This window comes from Otolemur garnettii, unplaced genomic scaffold, assembly GCF_000181295.1.
Source record: "Otolemur garnettii isolate 467f Iridium unplaced genomic scaffold, OtoGar3 scaffold00166, whole genome shotgun sequence".
Taxonomy (NCBI): Eukaryota; Metazoa; Chordata; class Mammalia; order Primates; family Galagidae; genus Otolemur; species Otolemur garnettii.
Window position 1 is genome coordinate 2,628,942 of NW_003852561.1, and position 23,416 is coordinate 2,652,357.

Sequence of the window (23,416 nt, forward strand, 5' to 3'; positions counted from 1 at the left end):
AAGTGAATCTTTCTAAGAGTAGAATATGAACGTTTTAGAACAATAACTAAGAAAATGACATGAAGGCTATGTTAACCAGTTTGATGGAAGTATTTCAGATTGTGTGTGACAACCCCACACTGTACCCCAGAAGTGCATTAATGTACATAGTTACCATTCAATTAAAAAAAAATAAAGGCCGGTTGTCTCTATGCTGTGTCTGTTGGCACACACTTTTCTCATGAAAACAAGACTCTTTTTTAAAGCTCACCACTTGAGAGAAAACGAAAGAAGGAAGAGGACTAGGCAGAGGACAAAAAAAAAAAACTGCAGGCCAAAATATTTTCACATGTATTAAAGATTTAAATATCAAAGCTGTAAACACAATAAGACTAAATGAAATTATAAATGAATAAGTATATGATCAAGCAATGGGAAAAGCCTTTATAAAAATACACTCCAAGGGCAAAAGTCATCAAGAAAATCATCAATAGTTCTGACTAAATACTAGTTACAAACTTTCATATACTAAAAAAGCCTTGATTTAAAATTTTGAGTCAAAGGACCAGTGAAAGAATATTTGCAACATGACATAAAATACTAGTCTTTCATAGCTCATGCATTTTTATAATTCTCTTGAAAAATCACCCAAAACTGAAAGGAGAACGAAAAACAGATACACAAACACCATCTTCAATGAAACCAGGAGACATCAGTAACCTCAAACTGCAGAGTATGGAGATTGGTAAGCGTCTTTGCTAAGAGGAGGAAGGTTGGAACAAGTGCCTGAAGAGGAACAAGTTTGTCTCTCAGAGCCCCCAAAACAGGAATATTAAAGTGTCAAGAAAGCAGGAAGGCAAGGATAGGTGGGGATGATAGCAAGATGTGGGTTAAAGGAGGTAAGCTCACTGTCCTTCCACCTCTTGTAGTCCAACAACTTCAGTGACCACTCCCACTGGAGGAGAAGATTTATTCTCTGGAGAACCCAGACAGATGGTTCTGGACTCAGGGACACCCCAAACCAAGGAAGACACATGTGAAATCATACTGAAAATAAAGAGATTAAGTAAAGATTTGCACCCACACTTAGTCCAGAACACTTACCGCAAAGTCCAACAGATACTGACATATGAAAGTCCCACTCTCCAGATGACTAGCTTTTCACCCTGACCCATGTGCGTCAAGCTTCCAACTAGCCTATTCAACCCTTCGTCTTAAGTATGACCAGGAGGCGGCCAAGGATCAAATAATCAAAAGAGTATTTGAACAAATCCTCTGTAGTGGATTGAACAGTGGCCCCTCAAAAAAAAAAAATCTCCATGTCATAATCCTCAGTACCTATAAATATTATCTTATATGGCAAAAAAGTGGACATTACTCTATGTGTCACAAGATGTGATTAAGGTAAGGAGCCTGAGAGGAGGAGCTTATCCAGGATTATCTGGGTGGGCCCTACATATAATCCCACGTGTCTTTATAAAACACACGGAGAGAAGACGTGCAGAGGAGGAGGAGGCAATGTGGTCATGGATGCAGAGATCAGAGTGGTACACCCACAAGTGAAGGAATGCCAACAGCTACCAGAAACTGGAAGAGAAAAAAGAAGCTTCTTCCCTGGAGCCTCCAGAGGAAGTACATCCCTGCTGACACCTTGATTTTAAATTTCTGGCCTCCAGAACCCGGAGGATAGATTTATTTAAAAATCTATTCTAAACAAGAGAATAGATTTCTTTTGTTTAAGCCACCCAATTTGTGGTAATTTGTTATGGCAGCCCCAGGAAACTGAAACATCCTCTAAGATGGAAGTTGGAGACCTACGCAAACAATCAGACAAAAGAACTCAAAGGAAAGAGAGAGAGAGCAGACAAAATTTAACAGCTTCAAAGGAATAAGAAACAAGAGTAGCAATCTACTAAAATAAATAATAAGGACTCTTAGAAACTAAAAATGTGGCAAAAATAAACAATTTCACAGAAGAGGTGAAAGGTAAAGTTTGAAGAAATCACCTAGAAAGCAGCATAGAACAAAAAAACTAGAGATGGTCAATAGGAGAGAGAAGGTAAGAAAAACTAAATACAGGAGGTCCAACACCTAACTAATTACAGCTCTAGAGGACAATAGATAAAAATAAAAGAGTGGGAAAGACGGTCTCAAAGAGATAATACAAGAAAATTAAGAAGTAAACAAAAGAAGAAACATTTAAAACAAGTAAAATTAGCTGCTCCAGAAGACAGAGGACAGAATGGGAACAAATGATTACAGTGTTTTAAGACTTAAGCTATAGTTGACTCTTTAAGCTTGTATTAGTTTACTTGGGCTGCCATAACAAATTAATAATACTTGGCAGCTTAAAGAATGATAAATTTATTTACTTACAGTTCTGGAAGGCAGAGGTTCAAAGTTAAGTTGTCAGCGGGTTCCTTCCCTCTGGAAGTTCTGGGGGAGAATCTGTTCCATCGCTTTTTCCTATGGCTCTGGTGGCTGCTGGCAACCCTTGCTATTCCTTGGTCTGGGGCTGCATAACTCCAATCTCTGCTGACATCTTTACATGACTTTCTCTCTGGGTCTCTGTGTCAAATCTCCCCTCCTTCCTTTAATCAGAACACCAGTCACTGGACTTGGGACTTACCCTAAATCCAATATGAACTCATCTCGAGATCCTTAACTGAGTTACATCTGCAATGACCCTATTTACAACTTAGGTAACATTCACAGGTATCAGGGGTTAGCACTTAGACATCTTTCTAGAGACACAATTCAACCCACTACAAGCTATTTTTATGAACTACTTTGAACATCCGTACTTATTTCTTTAGCATGTGCGTTTTAAAAGTTTTCAATATCCACTTCCATAGTGACTCCCCTAAAGAGGTTTGCATTAAAAATTCTACCAGCCATGGTTGGAAGTTCCTATTTTCCCCCATTTTGCAAACACTGAATATTATTTACTCTATACACTCTTGGCCAACACAATACACAAATGTGATTTTCTTGTTGACTTAATTTCATGTCCTTAGTTAATTTTATTTCTATTAGGATATTTATCTCATCTGTGTGAAATAAAAATAAAAGGATGTTGATGACAACATTGTTTTGAATAGTTAAATGGATAAAAACAACCTAAACTTTCAGCTATAAGAATTGATTCACTAAATTGCTGTATTGCTCAATTCTATTCAGCTATTGTAAGTGTCTTTATAAAAATACATCTAACATGGCTCAGCGCATATAGCACAGTGGTTACAGTGCCAGCCACATACACTGAGGCTGGTGGGTTTGAACCTGGTCCAGGCCAGCTAAACAATAATGACAACTGCAATAAAAAATAGCCAGTTGTTGTGGTGGGCGCCTGTAGTCCCAACGACTTGGGAGGCTGAGGCAAGAGAATCACTAAAGCCCAGGAGTTTGAAGTTGCTGTGAGCTGTGATGCCACAGCACTCTACTGAGGGGCAACATAGTGAGACTCTGTCTCAAAAAAAAAAAAAAAAAGAAGTGTTTAAGATTAGCAAAAAAAAAAAAAATGCATCTAACATGAAAAGATGATTACAGTGTTTGTAAAACAGATTAAAAACAGTATGCCCAATAGGACACTATATTTTTATTTTTTTTAAAGTACAGATGTAATAGGTAATAACATTACAAACACATGGATAGCATTTACCACGTACCAGGCACTATTTTAAATATTTTATAAATATTACAGCAACTCCATGTAATAGGCTCTATTATCATCCTTGTTTTGCCAAAAAGGAAACAAAGACATTATGACTTGCGCACTGTCACACCACTGGTAAGTGATGGAGATAAGATTTAAATCCAGGCACTCTGGCTCCAAAGCTATGCTATTTGCCACACCCTGCAAAGAAGCTGTCAGACTGTTTCTGAATGAGGAGGGGACTGTAGACAATTTTTGTGTTCTTTTTGCTTGTATATGATTCTAATGTTTCTGTCATGCGTTCGTGTTTATTGGATAGGACCTGATTTTAGCTAGTGGGAATAATAGGGGACCTGACTACTAGCCCCAACTTTGTCCTCAAGGCACGTGGAAAGTACTCAATGAAATTTCTATTCATTGAGCATCTGCTTTGGGGTCAGACACCACTATACTGGAAGCAATGAGTACCATTACTATTCTTATTGTCGGTGTTTTAAACAAGCCAGCAACCCTGTCTGGGCCCCAGAAAAGGAGATTAGCCTAGAAATAACAATGGCAGTTATGGCTAGACTGAATGGTGGTAAACAGGATAAGTCTGCTGCAGGTTATTGGCCCTTTTCAGGGAGTACAGATGGGAAATATTTGCCTTTTAGGAAATGTTCAGGGGAAAAAAACATAAAATTTGAACTAAAGGAAGGGTTTCCCTGAAGACAGATGGTGGGAGCAGTAGGCAGGGCTGAGGCGAGAGTGCTGAACGTGAAGCGGCTGAGTCCCTCCCTCCACGTAAGGGACACTTCCCTGCTGGTCAGTGAGGCAGAAAGGGACAGAGAAAGGGTCCAAGGGCGTGAGGGTGTTACCTGACAGGGAAGGCAAGACCAGCCCTGACGGAAGTAACTGCTGTAAGACGCTGGGGAAACCAAGCCATGAAATTGTCTGACATTACCACAACCCACTACTCAAAATTCACTGGAGCTGTTTTGTGGTTGATTTTCCTGCCTCTTTCCACTCTTAGCTAGACCACATAAATCCTGCCCAAACTATGGCCTCCACAAAGTTAATTCTACTGTTAGTGGCCTTGAGCCCTGGACCCCTCTTTCCCACCTTCCCAGACTTTGGTTTTCTGTTCCCCTCCACTGTGATGACCAAGTAGACAGCACCTCCCAAAATTCCACACCATAGACAAGATCTGATGCTTGTCCCTGGTCCCTGGGAATGACCTGACCTGTCTCTGAACTCTGTTTCTCCTAAGTCTCCACAACCAGGCAATGAGATGATCTCTGTCTTACCCCAATGGAATGGAGTTCAGTGGTGTAATTTTTTTTTTTTTTTTTGAGAAAGGAGCCTCAAGCTGTCCCCCTGGGTAGAGTGCCATGGCATCACAGCTCACAGCAACCTCCAACTCCTAGGCTCAAGTAAGTCGCCTGTCTCAGCCTCCCAAGTAGATGGGACCACAGGTGCCCACCACAACGCCTGGCTATTTTTTGGTTGCAGCCGTCATTGCTGTTTGGCAGGCCCAGGCTGGATTTGAACCCGCCACCTTGGGTGTACGTGGCTGGCGCCTTAGCCACTTAAGCCACAGGCGCCGAGCCCAGTGGTGTAATTTTAAACTCAGACAAAGATGGCCAGTTGGGATGAGACCTATGTGACAGCTGGGTGTAATTGACATCATCTATGAGTCTAATTATTTTATGAAGCTAAAATATAATTAGTATAATCAGATTGAAGCAAACATGATCAAATGGGAGCAATAAATGTTACTTTAAAATAAAATTTAATTCTGTGGGTTCTCTACATAATCTTCTATAATCCCTCTTCCTTCTCAATGGCTCTCTTTCACAGCCACCACAACATGCTGACCTCCCAAAGTCCTACTTCCCCCAGAATGTAGACACTGCTGCCCTAGAGACTGGCAAGGATGTAGACCCTGGACTCACAAAGCCCAGGGTTCAAATCAGTCTTTCCGGTTATTCTCCACTTGGCTTACTTGCCCCACCCTTAAAAGAGGGACAGTAAACACATCCCCAGGTTGAGCTAAGGATTAAAAGCCGTGTGTGTGAAGGGCTCACTGCAGCGCTGGGCTCCAGTTAGGCTTCTGCCAGTTGTAATCATTTCCCCCAGAGTCAGGAAACGAGTGTAGGTTGTAGTCACCAAGCACCCCCGGCTCCATTTCACCACCTCTCAGAAAATCTCCAAATGAGCATCTTCCAAGTAAGCACAAGCCCAGCTCTGTGTGTGTGTGTGTGTGTGTGTGTGTGTGTGTGTGTGTGTGTGTATGTGGTGAAACTATAAACAGCTAAGGTACAGGGAGCCAGTCTAGGCAAGTTTCCCTGGGAAATCACTGCTTCAGAGGTGAGCACCAAGCCCATTTGCTCACGCACTTGGAAGAGATTAGCAGCCTCCAGGACCCGCTGGACGTTGTGCTTGGTGATCAACGCCTTGCTAGTATAGGTGTAGTCCAGGAGAGTGTGCATGGTCTCTGCATCGACCCCTTTGATGATAATCCTCTTCTCATACTTCTCCTTCAAATCATTGCAGAACATGGCCCTGGAAGAGAAATGCATAAAGGTGAATCCTACCATGATCCAGGTTCCAGGCCTTGGGGATCCCTATTCAGACTCATCTGCCCTCATGGAACAGGAGGTTCCCAAGTCCAGGACCTATGCTGATGGCTCCCTGTTTCTCCAGCACCCCCACACATCAGACACTCAGTCCATGTTCACTGAACAGAGCTGAACTGTCCTGCTCTGCCATGGCTAGCTGTGGTCCCCAAAGCCAGTCTCAGATCTATTTTAATGGCATTTACTGGCTCAAAGTACAAAGGATTTGTATGGGAGAATTGTGGGGGCCCCAAACCTAATCTGTCTTTTTACTCCCAGTACCCAGAAAGGGTTTCTTACTCGGTTCCTGGTTTTCACACCCACTCTCCTCTGGCTTAGAGCCTGGTCTCACACACTGGCAAGGCTGTCTGGGGCCTAGATGCCCCCCAGGATTGCACAGCTCCTGTAGCTGCCAATTGCGCCAGAGGCCAAGCCTTTGAGCCCTTGTCTGTGGGGTTCCCAGTAGCAGTTGGGAGCCTCCGGGGACAGAACGCACCAGGGTCATTACTGTGTCTCACCTTGGGATTATTCCCTTCCTGCTCCTTCCCCAAAACTGGACTTTTAAATCTTTAGCTTCTAAATAAGCAAAAAACATGGGAAAAAAGGATGTTGGTTTTAGCATTAGATGGACCAGGATTTGAACACCAGCTCCATCAACTCAGAAGTTGGACATGTTACTTAATCTGTATATATGAGTTTCCGTTTTCTCATTTGTAATGAGGATTTTAATACCTATTTTTAAAGTGTTTTTGTAAGAAATAACCCCATAACTAATTGATAAGTAGAGATTCAGAGGCTTTTTTCTTTTTTCACTCCATGCCAGGCTCAAGTGTGAATTTATCATGCTTCTTGGACTTTTGACATTTGAACTGTTAATATTTCTCAGATAACGTGAGAGCAATTTTGTTTGCAGCAGAACCTCCAGAGTTGACCACTTCCCTATGCTGACCATCTCTTTAAGTTGACCTAATTTTCCTAGACCGGATATGCACCCACATGTATGTATCAGAAGAACAGGCCTGTGTTCTTACGTGACTTACGTGACTGCCTCTGTATGTTGACCAGATTGTTACAGTCACCTGGATGGTCAACTTACAGAGGTTCTACTGTGCTTCTAAAATACATTTAAACCATATCATGCTTCTGAAAAAATGTCTAGAATTCTGAAAACTTAAATAGTGACCAAAATATGGCAAGATTGCATACATTTAAAGCAGGAGAAAGAAGACAGAAAAACATGAGTTATAAAAGATGAAGATAATCCATGAGTCAGACTAGACGTGCACAGTCACTGTAGGTGGTCAGCTACACAATTCACAATTCTTGTGATATGTTTTTCACAAGTCTGAATGCTCAGAAGAAGTATTATTGCTCTTGGCATTAGAGACTAATGGAATTAGTCTTTATTAGAAATAAAGACTAGATGGACTTTCTCTTGAGGATGAATAACAGCCTCACAACGTTCTTATCCCATAAGGCTTGTGCCTAATACCTGTATCTGAGATAATTCCTTCAATCTCATTCACATGAAAACCTGTTCACTCTTTCTTGCCCTCCCAATGGCTGTTAGGCTCCAGCAATTCCATAAGCTGCCCTTGGAAGCTCTGGAACTCAATTTCTTTCAATTCACCAAGCATTTTCAGAATACCCACTGCATTCAGGATACTGGGCTAGGGCCAGAAAGGAACTAAATATTAGGCAGTGCTCTGGCCTGAATTGTGTCCCCAAAAACTTACACACTGAAACTCTATGCCCCAATGTGACTATATTTGGAGATAGGTTAAATGAGGTCATAAGGTTAAGGTCCTAATCTAATAGGATTAAGGTCCTTATAAGAAGAGGAAGAGAGACCAGAATTCTTCCTCTCCGTCTCTCTCTCTCTCTCTCTCTCTTTTTCTTTCTGCCTCATGAGGCAACAGCAAGGAGGCAGCCATCCATAAGCCAGGAAAGAGCCCTCACCAAAATTCAACCATGCTGTCACCCTGATCTTAGAATTCCAGCCTCCAGGACTGTGAGAAAATACATTCTTGTTGGTTGATCCATCTAACATGTGATATTTTGTTATGGCAACCCAAGCTAAGACAGATTTTGGTACTGAGAAGTGGGGTACCGGGATGACAAATGGCCAAAAATGTAGAGATGGGTAATAGATGGAGGCTGAAGGAGTTTTGAGGAAATGCTAGAAGAAGCCTAGATTGCCATGAACAGAATGCAAGTAGCAATATAAGCACTAAGATTATCCTGGTGAACTCTCAGACAAAAGTGAGAAATGAGGTATTGGGAACTGGAAGGAGCAAAGGTGAAAGAGCTCGGCTGAACTGTGTTCCGGTGCTTTGTGGAAGGCAGAACTCGTGAGTGGTGATATTTAGCTGACTACTTAGTGGAGGAGATTTCTGAACAGATGCTGAAGTAGCAGCTTAGTTCCTTCCAACTACTTACAGTAAAATGCAAGGAGAGTGAGAAGAATTGAAGAAGGAATTTTTAAGCCAAAAGGAACCAGAAATTAGAGACTTGACAAATTACAAAATTACAAAAATTGAGAAAGCATAATCTGAAGAGAACACCAAGGCTGTGGTGGGTCAATCATTTGACAAAATGCTTATGAGATTACGCGTCCAGAAACATTGCCATTCTGGACTGAAGGGAGAAGACAAATGAAGAAAGACCATCAGACTTCTAGACTTCTTGGATTTAACAATATGGAAAACTAGAGACACTTAGCTGCAAACATGCCCTACATAGTCTTCAAGAAGAGGGAGAAACTACCCTGAGGATGATTCTGAAATCATAAAGGCCACTGCCTCAGTTCAAGAGTCCAGACAGCCCCCTCCAGAACCTTGTGGGGAAGAACCTATAGCCATGGGGTACTGGGGGTGGGTAGGAGAGTCAAACTTCCACAGCACACTTAAATTATGTTATCAAAAAAAAAAAAGAGTGAAAAAAAGAATGTACTTACTGTGCTTTGAACTTCTTTTGAAAGTAATTTGATTAATGTTCTTTAAAAATTTTCATCACACACCTAAGATTCTCTCATTTCACACCAGTGTGCCACAGCATGCCCCTTGAAAATCACTGCACTAAAGCAACTACCCAACAGAAATGTAACATGAGGTTCAGTGCCTGTAGCTCAGTAGGTAGGGCACCAGCCACATACACTAGGATTGGGGGGTTGGAACCTGGAATCTGGCCCGGGCCTGCCACAACAATGACAACTATAACAACAACAAAAGCCTGGCATTGTGGCGGGAGCCTGTAGTCCCAGCTACCTGGGAGGCTGAGACAAGAGAATCACTTAAGCCCAAGAGTTTGAGGTTGCTGTGAGCTGTGACACCACAGAACTCTACCAACAGTGACACAGTAAGACTCTTGTCTCAAAAAAGAAAAAAAAGAAATGTAACATGAGCCATGTATGTCACCAGTATGTTCTAATCACCACATTGCTAAAAAGTAAAAAGATAAAAATCAATTTGAGTAATGTTGTATTTAACCCAATATATACCTAAATATTATTTCAACATGTAAGAAATATTTTAAATCACTAATACGATAATTTACATTATCTTTTTCATATTAAGTCTTCAAAATCCCTCACATATATTTTATACTTAAAGCACATCTCAGTTCAGACTCACCACAATGCAGATGCTCAGTAGCCACAGGTGGCCAGTGGCTCCTGCATTAGACAACACGATTCTAGAGCACCAGGTATGGGGGGTCACCCAGATCTACAATCATCTCAGAAGGTAAAGTGACCATCACTCAAATGAGTATCATATACATGAATACACAGAAAACAGGACCTTCAGGAGGAGAGGGTGGGCAATGATCCTGTGTACAAATGAAACTTCACGAAACTGAGGTGACCTATCTCTGGAGACCCATTAACATGAACTTTAGAAGTGCGATTGCACCTAGAATGCCATTTTAAGATTAGAGAGGTCAACAAAAGGTGCATTTTCCTGAATATTCAGAGGAAAACTGGGAAAGTCTGATGGAAAGCTGTTTTAATGTTAAATTATATACGTGTGTGTGTGTGTGTGTGTATACATATGGTCCAATGGTATGTATGTATGGTCCAATTCAATGCCTTGCACACTGAGGGGCTCTTAAATGAGCTCTGGCTTGGTGCTGAGTACTGCTCTAGCCCGGGCTAGAGTTTCCTGAACCGGCTGCATCAGAACCCTTTAGGTGCATATTAAGAATGTAGAATTCTGAACCCCACCGACCTAGACCTACTGAATCAAAATTTCTGGTAGCGCAGCTAGGGATATGCATTTTACTAAGTATCCCTGCCCCCCACCCATAAATCCTTGCAAACCTAAGTTTAAGAACAACTCCCCTAGAAAGGGGACACCCCCACTCTCCAATAATGGCTTCCTTGGCTCACTCCTCAGGAGATTGAACAGAGATCAAAGTCAAGGAAACAATAGGTCACAGTGCTGGGATAGACAAGTTCCTGGAGAATTCTCCCTACCTACAGCTTCTTCATTTAGTCTTCTCAGGTCCAGCCCTTCTATAATTCCATGAAGCCTAGGGCTGCTTCCCAAGGAGGGTCGGGGGAAGGTCCCCAGCCTGGAAAGGCTCAGATGAAAGGAAGCTTTGTCTCAGCTTGTTAGGTCTTTCCAAACTTAGATGCATAGAAAAGGCCTTGCAGTTTATATTCGAGTAGCACAGCCCTGCTATTAAGAAATGGTGTGAGATTCTGTTCTCACCTACAGTGCACTTGTAAATTTCACAAACCTGGAACAATGCCTTCAGAGAAGCATTTGGGAGTGCATGGCCCTCCCTCGTTCTACTCCAGAGACATGATCAACAGCACTGTACGCCTCTCTGGGGAATGGTGTCAGCTCCTTCAAAGCCCAGCCACCAGTTGACTTTTTCTCCAAACTAGAAGACAAGCTCTCCTCGGAGCTGCCCCCACCTGGTGCTAAGCATCATCAGGCCTTGAAAGAACTGCCTCTGCCAAGCTTCTTACCCAAGTTCACTGCCCCTCACAGACACTGCACATGGCACCTCTGGGGATCAAACTCTAGTTATGTTCTTATAGAACCAGAACCCCTCCAAGCCCCGCTGGTCCATTGCCAATGCCTCAGCACATCATGTAACTCAGCCCATGTAAATTTATGACAGACAGAAGGGCTTGTTCTGACCTGCAAGGTCAGACAAGACAGAACATCAGTCACAACAAATGCTGTGGTCAGGCTTCAGTGATGAGTCAGTCGCAAAGTTATAATGGACAGTCCTTGTTTGCCTGCCCAACTCAGTCCTATCCTATTTAGTAGGAGTGCCAGATTTCCCAGTGGGAATTACCCTTCCTCCAAGATCAGTCTGAGAGGTTTGAATGAAGTTAGGCTCACCTATTAGACCAAGGCTGAGCACAGTCCAATTACATGTCCCCTAAGCCTCAGCCACTGGTTTAGGTATGGGCCCAGGAAGGAAGCCAGTCCAATCGGAGCCAATTCCAGAATGTTCCCCGGAATTACCAAGAAAAAAAATCTCCTCTCATAACCTTGCTGAGTTGCTAGAAATGAAAGTTCAGAAATGCTGGCGACCTTTTCGTCTCCACGGATGAAGATTCTCCTTAAGAGAAAAACCAACACAGACAAAGCAGAACAAGAGGGAGACAGGGAGAAAATGAGTCATGATGACATTACTGTGAGTCCAAGGACCCAACTATGCCTGAAATAAATATCCCTAGACTTTTTAAAAATTACATAAACTATTTTATTTTATTTATGCTTAAACTAGTTTGAACTAAATATTTGTCACTTGCAGTGCAGGGTCCTGACTGATACAATGGGCAAGGGAAAGCCTGAGCAGCAAGGGGCCCAATGCCAAAAAGATAAGAGTGCCCAGAAAAGAAGATTTTAAGTCTCGTCTGTGCACGCCCTTCCCCAGCCCCTCAGGCAGATACACCGGTGACTGTTTCCAACATGCTCCTGTGTTCACATTAACACCCTCGGGCTCCAGACAGGCCTCTCTATTTACATTCTATTAGATCCACTTTTTAAAAAATTTTATAAAAATTTTAAATTTATGAATATATTTTTAAATTTATAATAATAAAATAAATGTATAAATATATTTCATGAAATATATATATACATATATATATATACACTTTTTTTTTAAGATGGGGTCTCACTCTGTTGCCCATGCTGAAATGCAGTGGCATGATCATAGCTCACCAAAGCCTCGAACCCCCAGGCTCAAGTGATTCTCCTGCCCCAGCCTCCCAAGTAGCTGGGACTATAGGCACCCAGCACACTTGGCTGCATCTATTTTTAATATTCCTTGTCCTCTATTAGATTTGTAAGGATCTAAAGAAAAGGGGCTGGATTTTATTTCTTTCTCAATTCTTATTTACTAGCCCATAGTAGACAATTATTAGACAGATGGATTGGATAGATGATGGACGGGAAGAAACCTGCAGACAGAACAGTCCTATGCTTCAAGCAGACCACGTTGATTTGCCTGTTCCACTCTACACTCTCCAAACCCACACTTCTTCTCTATACAATGACCTCCTTGGTGACCTTGAACAAGGCATGTGTGTGGAGAACTGTATTATCTGGTGACTCTCTGGATTGGAACTCCAGTCCCATTGGTGTAGCCTAAGTCTGCCTACCTAAGGTGTGTGTATTTTTTTTATTTGTTTGTTTGTTTGGTTGGTTTGATTTGGTTTGGGGTTTTTTTTTCAGACACTATGTAGTCCTCAGTAGAGTGCCATGGCGTCACAGGTCACAGCAACCTCAAACTCTTGGGCTTAAGCGATTCTCTTGCCTCAGCCTCCCAAGTAGCTGGGATTACAGGCGCCCACTACAACTCCTGGCTATTTTTTGGTTACAGTTGTCATTGTTGTTTAGCAGGCCCGGGCCAGGCTTGAACCCACCAGCTTCAGTGCATGTGGCTGGTGCCCTACTCGCTGAGCTACATGCGCCAAGCCAGACCTAAGGTGTTATATTATAAAACATGGTGCTTATTCTTTGACTTAACTGGCTTTTGATCTTGACACCTTCCACCTCCTTGCTGAGGATGAAACTTGGCTTCCCCTAACAAAACACCACTTCCTTCATGACCCTCTTCGGTGAGGTCTGCTCAGATTCTCACTTCCCCACTGGGCTGGGAGCAGGGTCTGCATTTGTGCACACTGTCCACTGCCACATCCTGACCAGGCTGTGGCCCCGCAGGTTCCACATCATCCTCTTTTCCCAAACATTTTCCATCTCAACCCTTGACGATGCCGTGTTGGCTTCCTTATGATCACCAAGTCATTATCCAGAAGTTAAGGATCAGCCTCTCTGAGAGAGTTTTTCTGAGTATTCTTTGGTTCTGACCGCTTAGAACCTTGCACATTGCCAGTGGTCCCAATCTTCACCTTAAGGCATTCAAATGTTGATGCCCAGAAATTGTAAAAGCTATCCCTATTACAACAAGACAAAGATGATCATATATGAGTTTTAGATTGTTCCCTCGCTGGCTGCCACAGAGGAATCTGGACTGCCAGGCCTGTTCCTTGGACTTTCATGAGACAAAATCAAGACGGAAATGGGAGGAAGACAGGAACTCCTCCAACTGGGAATGGACAGCAGTTAGGAAGCTAGAGAAGAAGGAAGACCTTCCGTGGACTGGGCCACATGCAGGGCTGCACAGGCTGGGGCTTGAGTTGGGCTAAAATCCAGCTGCTACTACACTTGCCAAGCTTTGTGCCCTAGTGTGGACTATCATGGTCCCCAAAGAAAGGAGGCCCTGGTTCTAACTAGTTCTCTCAGACAGAAAACTCTTTCTAAAGGATATGCAAGGGCTAAGGCTTCAAGGAAAAAGCCAGCAGGGGTCTCCATCAGAGATATGAGTAGGAGAGGGAGCAGATTACAATAGGAGATGTGGCATGTATCTCCTTCAAGATGTTCAAAAACTCTAAGTTCTGGACTTGGGTTACTTTAGAAATTGCTTGTGTTGTTCCTGGGCTTTGCTCTAAAGTGGGATTGCGTGGGTGGAAGAAAGGTCTGAGTTCCCACCACCTTCTTTCTCCAATCTTGAAGCTCAGAGCTGGCCTTCAGCAAATTGTGGAGTTGGCTCAGTTTGTCTGCAGCACTCCCCACATCACTTCCTCCCGCTTTCTCATGAGACCTCTACCTGGTGATTTCTATGGCCCAGCTGCCCTGAGGGTCCTCAGAGAGGACTTAGAACCGGGGCTTGAGACTGCCTCATCGACTCCACTGCCTCGCCTTCATTCCAACCCTCAACCCCTCTCACTGCAGTTTCTTGCCATCACCTGAAGGTCCCCGTAAATTGATGGGGTCCTCCATACCACAGCCCAAAGGAGAAGATCTCAGATGATCTCACTTTTCTGCTTAAATACTCTTCCAGGGCTTCCCACTCCCTCTAAGTCATACTCCCAGCTCCTTAGCCTCCCTCCACAATACCTCTCATGGTCTCACCCTCCCCATCTCTGAGCCTTATTGGCCTACGCATATCCTTTATCTCAGCCCTACTCTTCTACCGGTGGCTCCCAAGCTTACGCCACATCATACCTTCCCAGATGTTTCCCTCCACCTGGAACGCTCCCCTCATCTCCCTTCGCTTGGCCCCTTCTGGCTAATGCCTACTGATCTTTCAAAACTCTGCCCAGATGGCCCCTCCCGCAGGAAGCCTTCTCAGATTACTTTTTCTCTAGTTCAATTTAATGTCCTTCTATAAGTTCCCATGGCCCCTGTGCAGTGGTCCATCATAGCACCTACCACCCTGTACAGTAAATACTGATTTACTTGTCACTTTCCGCTAACTAGATTAAGACTTCCAGGGAACCATACCTCATGCATCTTTGTACTCCTTGTGCCTGGCACAGAGGAGACACAGCCAATAAATACATTTGTGTCAATTAGATGACTATGTGACTGGATGGATAGATGAAATTTCCTTAAATGCCCTCAACACTACGGTTCTGAAAGCTTCGAGGCATCCGCACAGTAAGAGAGGTAGCGTGATCCAGTGTTCCTCAACGGAAGGCCTGCGAATCATTGGTGGTACACTGGAGAAGCATGGAGGAATAAAAATTTTTATAACAGTTACTATGAATTCTCTAATGGGTGTGGTTCCTGGTACCTCAAAACAATTATAATACTATAATTGACACCTCCAGCCAACACAACCTGCAATTTGAGTTTTCAGGACACTGCTAGTCACCTGATACTTTCCTAATTTTTCTAATCTCCATTGTCTTCTGTTTTATATTTTGTGTATTGTGTCCACTGACCTCATCTTCCAAGAATTACTTATGGGATCTCTGTTTCCCTCTTAATCCCCCCAACTCCAAAATGTCCTTGATATTCAGCCTGCTATAAGGCTGAATTACTCTGCATGACATATGATCTTTTAAGTCCAGTAAGGTCTTACTTGCCTCCGGACCTGAATCAGTACATGCAAACCTACCAAGTTTCCATTACTTTATTCTATATCCTTGCGTATTTCTCAGAAAAACGATGATGCAACCCATTAGTTTTGGTTTTAAAGTCACAGCAGCATCAGCACTCCTGTAATTATTGTGGCCTTAAAGTTTTCTACAGAAGTTAGATGTAATAAAAGAATGCTGATCCTTACAGCCAGCAGATGACATGTAAGTTAAAAAGGACACTTGCTTTTATACAGAGACGGCCTTCTCAAAAGAATTTAAGATGGCTTGTAGTAAAGAAGCAGAAGTAATGGGCGGCACCCATGGCTCAGTGAGTAGGGCACCAGCCCCATATACCAAGGGTGGCGAGTTCAAACCTGGCCCCGGTCAAACTGCAACAAAAAATAGCCAGGTGTTGTGGTGGGCACCTGTAGTCCCAGCTACTTGGAGGCTGAGGCAAGAGAATCACCTAAGCCCAAGAGCTGGAGGTTGCTGTGAGCTGTGACACTACAGCACTCTACCAAGGGCAACAGAGTGAGACTTTATCTCTAAAAAAAAAAAAAAAAAAAAAGAAATCTGACTTATTATCATGCATAAAGTATTTGGGCAAATGAATTTATTTTATTATTTGCATTTGACGACTCACTGGGGTATGTAGACACACATCATTAACCTCATTGTGTAGTAGACGTTGGTGCTGAGCCTCAAAGAGGTCAAGCAAATCACTCTGAGATTTACACAGCCAACAAATGGCAGAGTCTGGATTCAAATCCAAATGCTGTAAGTTCTTTCCACTATACCAAGAGTTTCTGGTTCTAGCCCCAATGATGTCCTATAGGTTCTTGAGGCCCTATACTTTCAAAGCATACTGTCTTTTCACTTTGCACGCCCTGACCTGCCTTCCTTTTTTTTTTTTAATTTTGTTTTGCGACACTTTGTCGCCCTGAGTAGAGTGCAGTGGTGTCATTGTTGATAGCAACCTCCAACTGAAGCAATTCTCAAGCAATTCTCTTGCCTCAGTCTCCCAAGTAGCTGGGACTACAGGTGTCTGCCACAATGCCTGGCTATTTTTAGAGATGAGGTCTCACTCTGACTCAGGCTGGTCTTGAACTTGTGAGCTCAGACAATCCACCCTTCTCAGCCTCCTGGAGTGCTAAGATTACAGGTGTGAGCCACCGCACCCAGCCCCTTCTAATTTCTTATTTAACCCCTTCACCCATACAGGCACCCTAAGACATGCTAGCTCTTTGCTGCTATGGGGGTCTGTTAACTCAGCCCCCAGACACAAATTAGGATGACTGTTCCGGCAGCCTCATGCCTTTGCTTATACATACATGTGCACAGAGGCAATGATTTTTATATTTCCTCCTCATTTTCAGTGTATGTAGCCCACAGTGCTGCGTGGCAGACCAGGGCGACTTAAAGGCCACAGGTAATGACCTAACAGCCTCATTTCTGCCCTCTGTGAAGAGATCTGTTTTTAGTTTGGATCTCCTGGGGAAACGATTCCACCTATCAGGGTAAGATCTATCTAGGGTGAAACAAAGATAATGCCATCTACTTGTTATCAAACTGTTGACTTCGTTGTGGGGGTTAAATGAAATGAAAAAGAATGCAGCAAAGTGCTGGAAAAATTGTTGGCCATTCATTTTCCAAACTGAAAAAAAAATAAGCTGTTGGAAGCAACCTAACTATCTACAGTGAAAGAATGACTTTTATATTATACCTCTGTTAAAACTGGTAGCCAAATAAATAGTAATTATGAAAAGTACGGAACACTATTGGTAAAAGATTATGATGAAAAGGGGACAAAGCAAGGTACAAAATTATATATAAACTATTTTAATAAGTATATAAAGATACGCATATGAGAAAAGGTAGACAAATGACACCAAAATGAAAACTTTATCATAAAGTTCCATAAGCCCTACCCAAACATCTTGTAGCTTTGGCATTCAGAACTCTTTGGATATTAGCATATTTTAAATAGTATATAACACTTCCAGCACCCTTTAATCCAATGCTTTAGTACTGCAGCAGTGAATATATGAATAATTGCCCTAAGTAGAATAAATTAAAACTGGGCAAGTAGACACATGAGATCAGGACAGGTGCGTCCAACCTGAGTGCAGTTCAAGTTAGATTTGGCTATCAAATAAGTTATGAAAAACTTTTCTTTATTGGCATGTTAGGAATTTTGGAATTACAGATAGGAGATTATAGACCTATAGTACATAAATATTTACCACTGTATTTGTTTCAGACAATATTGGAAAATACTAAAAGTGGAAAATATAGGACTCACTCAACACAGATAGTAAATTATCAGCTTCACTTGAATTCACCAAGTGTACCCACCGTGGCAGCAACAATCCTCAATGCTTTTGCTATTAGCCAGATTTTTAATCCAGACCTATGTGGCCTTAACTCATTCTTCTTTTCCTTTAGACTAATTCTATCTCCTGGACTTGCTATCTCCTTTCTAGATGTCTTATACCAATATGGAAAAAAAGCTGAAGATTATAACATTTAAACATGGCCTCTGGACCTACGTTGTGCCATTCAGCAATTAGATAATATATAATAATGATTAATAAATGCATAGATTGTGCCGTAATTATAGCTGGTTCCCTCAACATACCCTCAGGGAACCAGACCCAGAGACTGAAGTACAAGTGGTCAGAATCCAGGATTTCAGACAGCAGCAGCAACAAAGGAGCTTACCATTGCCTCTGCCTCCACCTGGAAGCTTTCCCATGTACAGCAAGGGCCAGTCATCAGGGAGGACTGAGAGAAGCCTGGTAACTCCTTCCCACACCACCATTACTTCCCTCTCTCTGCCAACCCTGGGAATCCCAGCATGGTTGCCCTTACAGGTCACTGTCACTTACAGAGTGTGACATATTTTGCAGTGTGTAGGGGGTCCCAAAAGGTGAAAACCAATGGGCGTTCCCAAAGGAGATCCACTGAAGGTGAGGTTCGGTAGGCAGCATGCCGAACCCTTTACAGTGACTTTGACTGGGGAGCTATCCAAAGACATAACACAGACACAGGAATACTTGTAGACCTATAAGTTGTTAGTAGTCTTATAAAATTTTTAAAAATGCTAAATCCTAGCCAGGCATTTGTGGCAGGTGCCTGTAGTCCCAGGTACTTGGGAGGCTGAGGCAAGAGAATCGCTTTAGCCCAGGAGTTGGAGGTTGCTATGAGCTGTGTGACTCTATGGCACTCTACCAAGGGCAACAAAGTGAGACTTTATCTCTACAAAAAAAAAAAAAAAAAAGTGCTAAATCCATGCTTCCCTCCATTTTTTGCCATGAGACTATTTGAACACTTTGACAGTTGGCTGTTTATCATTCAAATGTATATCTTAGACTACTTTTTTTTTAGAGACAGAGTCTCATTTTATCACCTTCAGTAGAGTGCTGTGACATCACAGCTCACAGCAACCTCCAACTCCTGGACTTAGGCGATTCTATTGCCTCAGCCTCCCGAGTAACTAGGACTACAGGCATCCGCCACAACACCTGGCTATGTTTTTGTTGCAGTTTGGCTGGAGCTAGGCTTGAACCCACCACCCTCAGTATATGGGGCCGGGGCCCTACACGCTGAGCCACAGGCTCTGCCCTATCATAGGCTACTTTTTAAGCTTTATTCTCCTTAATCCTTTTCTTAGTCTCAACCGTACATTTTTTTCCCAACTTCCTCATTCCACTCAAGACTTTTAGGTAGGTACCCAAAAGGAAATGTATTATCTAAGCTACTAATATGGTCCCTGTTTATAGTCACAATCAGGTGACTACATAGTTACATTTCTAGGCTGACCACATTCCCACCCCATCAGTCCTCTGATCCCACAATTAAACTGTTAAAACTTCTTTTCTATGTGTCTGATTAGGGTTTGGGGACAGTTTATGGCAGAGATAATGGGATAATGGGTGGTCAAACAAGTTTTCTCCCTCATATAGAAGGTGACACAAAGAATTGGTTTCATTATCTCTCCAGCTTGCAGAAATCCAAATAGTCATTGAGTAAGGACAGCTATTGCCATAGACTTCCTCTGCATTTTGCCTAGTTCTTCGGGGGAGTACGTGTTTGCAAAAATCAGGGGTTATCACATATATGAGAACAAGAAGAAAAATAGGATCTAAAAACTCTGCCTCCCACTAGCTTTCTGACCATGAGCAAGTTAGACGCCCAGAATCTCAGCTTCCACTTCTGTAAAGTGAAGATGATAGTAACACTTCACAATACATATGTATCGGGAGGATTAAAAGAGACAATGTATGCGAGCACATGGCTGCAATGCCTGGCAGCAAGAAGAGCCAGCTGGTTTCATCAGCACCCATTGCACCGTTTGCTTTGAATACATTATCTCTTTTAATCCTCGCAATACACACACGTATTGTCCACCACTATCTCTCACTGGGTCTCAGAGAGCCATGGAAGACTTGACATAGATCCTGGGACTGGGGTGAATTCTCTTTCTTCCCTCCCAGAATTCCTCCTCTCCTATGGACTGGGAAGTTCCAAATATATGGAAGATCCATGTGAAGAAAGCTGAAACCGGAGTCCCAGCTAAGTCAGATCCTGACCTTGTTCTCTCCAGAGAACTCCAGGAAGACTCAGGAACTGATGATGCTGCAGAAGATGGAAGTGGGTGGAGGGAACAGGGCAGCACGGAATGAAAAACAGAGGAATCAACTGAGCATCTGTATAAAAGAAGCAGTTACACATATCCCCACACTCGGTCTTCATCCCCTCTCTATCCGTCAAAGCAACAAGCTCTCAACAACTTACAGGAGACATGAGGTTTGTTTTCGGGAGAAATTCCACCAGCTTCCCTTCGTGGAGGGAAGGGAATCAGCAATGGGAGAATTAAATATAAATCTAAAAACCAAAGAATGATATAACTCAGATTTTTCCTTTCCCAAAACACAAGCAGCTAGGCTTATTTCCTCTCAGGCAGGAACACTGGAGAATCTTTCTTTTAAAAAACTAAAAGGGGGTGGTACCTGTGGCCCAAGGAGTAGGGTGCCGGCCCTATACTGGAGGTGGTGGGTTCAAACCTGAACCTGGCCAAAAACTGCAAAAAAAAAAAAAAAAAAACTAAAAGGAACCATGGGAAAAGCCTTAAAATACTGGCATCTGGGAATTCTCCCCTCAAAAGTGAGCTCAATTTCCAATGACCCCACAGCAAAACCTTCATCCCACCTCATCCCAGTGTCCATTTAGCTTTTTTAGTGATTTGCTTTTAAATATAAATGAATATCTAAAACCCACTAGATATTAAAGTATAGCATTTAAAACAAAATAGATTAAAATAAAGAGAAACATAGAGGAAATAAACAGTACAAAGAGCAGAAGAAATGTCTTTTAAAAATATAAACCTCGATCTACAGATTTAATGCAATCCCTACTAAAACACCATTGTCATATTTAAAGAGCTTGAAAAAATAGTGCTTCGTTTTATATGGAATCAGAAAAACCTCAAAGAGCAAATACATTACTCAGAAATAAAAATAAATCAGGAGGTATCACATTATCAGACTTCAGGCTATACTCTAAATCTATACTGATCAAAACAGCATGGTACTGGCACAAAAACAGAGCAGTAGATTTATGGAACAGAATAGAGAACCAAGAGATGAACTCAGCCACTTATTGTCATTTGATCTTTGACAAGCCTATCAAAAATATTCAGTGGGGGAAAGACTCCCTATTCAACAAATGACACTGGGTGAATTGGCTGGCGACCTGTAGAAGAAAGAAACTAGACCCCCACCTTTCACCATTAATAAAAATTGATTCTCACTGGATAAAAGATTTAAAATTAAGACATGAAACTATAAAAATACTAGAAGAGAGTGCAGGGAAAACACTTGAAGAAATTGGCCTGGGAGAATCTTTTATGAGGAGGACACCCCAGGCAATTGAAGCAACAGCAAAAATACATTACTGGGATCTGATCAAACTAAAAAGCTTTTGCACAGCCAAGAGCACAGTAAGTAAAGCAAACAGACAACCTTCAGAATGGGAGAAGATTTTTGCAGGTTATGCTTCCAACAAAAGTCTGATAACTAGAAACCACACAGAACTCAAAATAATCAATAAGAAAAGAATAAATAACCCCATTTCTATGTGGGCAAGAGACTTGAACAGAAACTTCTCTGATGAAGACAGGCGCATGGCCTACAAATATATGAAAAAATGCTCATCATCCTTAATCATAAGAGAAATGCCAATCAAAACCACTTTGAGATATCATCTAACTCCAGTGAGATTAGCCCACATCACAAAATCCCAAAACTACAGATGTTGGCGTGGATGCGGAGAGAAGGGTACACTTCTACACTGCTGGTGGGAAAGCAAGCTAAAATGACCGTTTTGGGAAAGAAGTTTGGAGAACACTCAAGGACTTAAAAGTAGACCTACCATTCGATCCTGCAATTCCTCTACTAGGTATCTACCCATATGATCAAAAATTATTTTACAATAAAGACATTTGTGCAAGAATGTTTATTGCAGCCCAATTCGTAATAGCCAAGACATAGAAACAGCCCAAGTGCCCATCAACACTGGGTTAACACATTGCGGTATATGTACACCATGGAATACTATGCAGCCATGAAAATATGGAGACTTCACATCTTTTATGTTTACCTGGATGGAGCTAGAACATATTCTTCTTAGTAAAGTATCTCAAGAATGGAAAAAAAGTATCAAAAGTACTTGATACTACTATGAAATCAATATATAATCATATACACATTCATATGAATGGTAAAACATAACAGTCCAGAAAGTAGAAGGCAAGAGGAGAGAGAGGGGAAGGGAGAAGGGAGGTGGGAGGAGGGAGGGCATTTGGGGGGACCTCACCTAATGTGTATGATGCAATGGTACATTTCAAAACTATTAAGAAAAGAGTATAATTGTGATGGATGTTTTACTTAGTTCAATGTGAGCATTTCACATTCTATATCAAATCAGTACACTGAACCCCATAAACGCATCAATGTACAAAGTTATGATTTAACAAAAACAAAATAAATATATAAACCTTGGCTTGGCACCCATAGCTCAGTGGTTAGGGTGTTGGCCACATACACTGGGGCAAGTGGGTTCAAACCTGGCCTGGGCCAGCTAAACAACAATGACAATTGCAACAAAAAATAGCTGGGTGTTGTGGTGGGCACCTATAGTCCCAGCTACTTGGGAGGCTGAGGCAAGAGAATCGCTTAAGCCCAAGAGTTTGAGATTGCTGTGAGCTGTGACATCACAGCACTCTACAGAGGGCAACATAGTGAGACTCTGTCTCAAAAAATAAATAAATAAAAATAAAAATACAAACCTCAAAGAGATTAAGTGAAAATACAACCACATGAAACAAAAATAGAATGCTATGTTTAAAAAAACACTCTTAGAATAAGCAAAAGCTCTCAGAAATTAAAACTAGGATCCCAACAAGTTGGAACATAAAATTGAGATAAATCTTCCAAAAAGTAAGATAAAAATAAGATGATTTACAGCAAGGTAGAGAAGACAGGAAAACTAGAGAACTATTCTAGAAGTCCATACCTACTTAACAGCTGATCCACAAATAGAGAACAAGGAAAAGTGGGAACGTGTAGTCACCAGAGAAATAATATGAGAAAATGTCTTAAAACTGAAGGATGTTGGCTCGATGCCTATGGCTCAAGTGGCTAAGGCGCCAGCCACATAGGTACACCTAAGGTGGTGGGTTCGAATCCAGCCCGGGCCCGCCAAACAACAATGACGGCTACAACCAAAAAA

The 23,416-nt window shown here is 42.2% G+C and overlaps 1 protein-coding gene across 1 annotated transcript in view; it reads right to left on the reverse strand.

The window, feature by feature from the left end:
• The window catches only part of KLHL6 (kelch like family member 6), a 59,260-nt gene that overhangs the window by 30,579 nt on the left and 5,265 nt on the right, over positions 1-23,416 (reverse strand). The window contains exon 2 of the mRNA XM_003800097.3: positions 6,013-6,178. Within this exon, the coding sequence (XP_003800145.1) occupies positions 6,013-6,178 (166 nt within the window). The remainder of the gene's footprint in view (positions 1-6,012; positions 6,179-23,416) is intronic.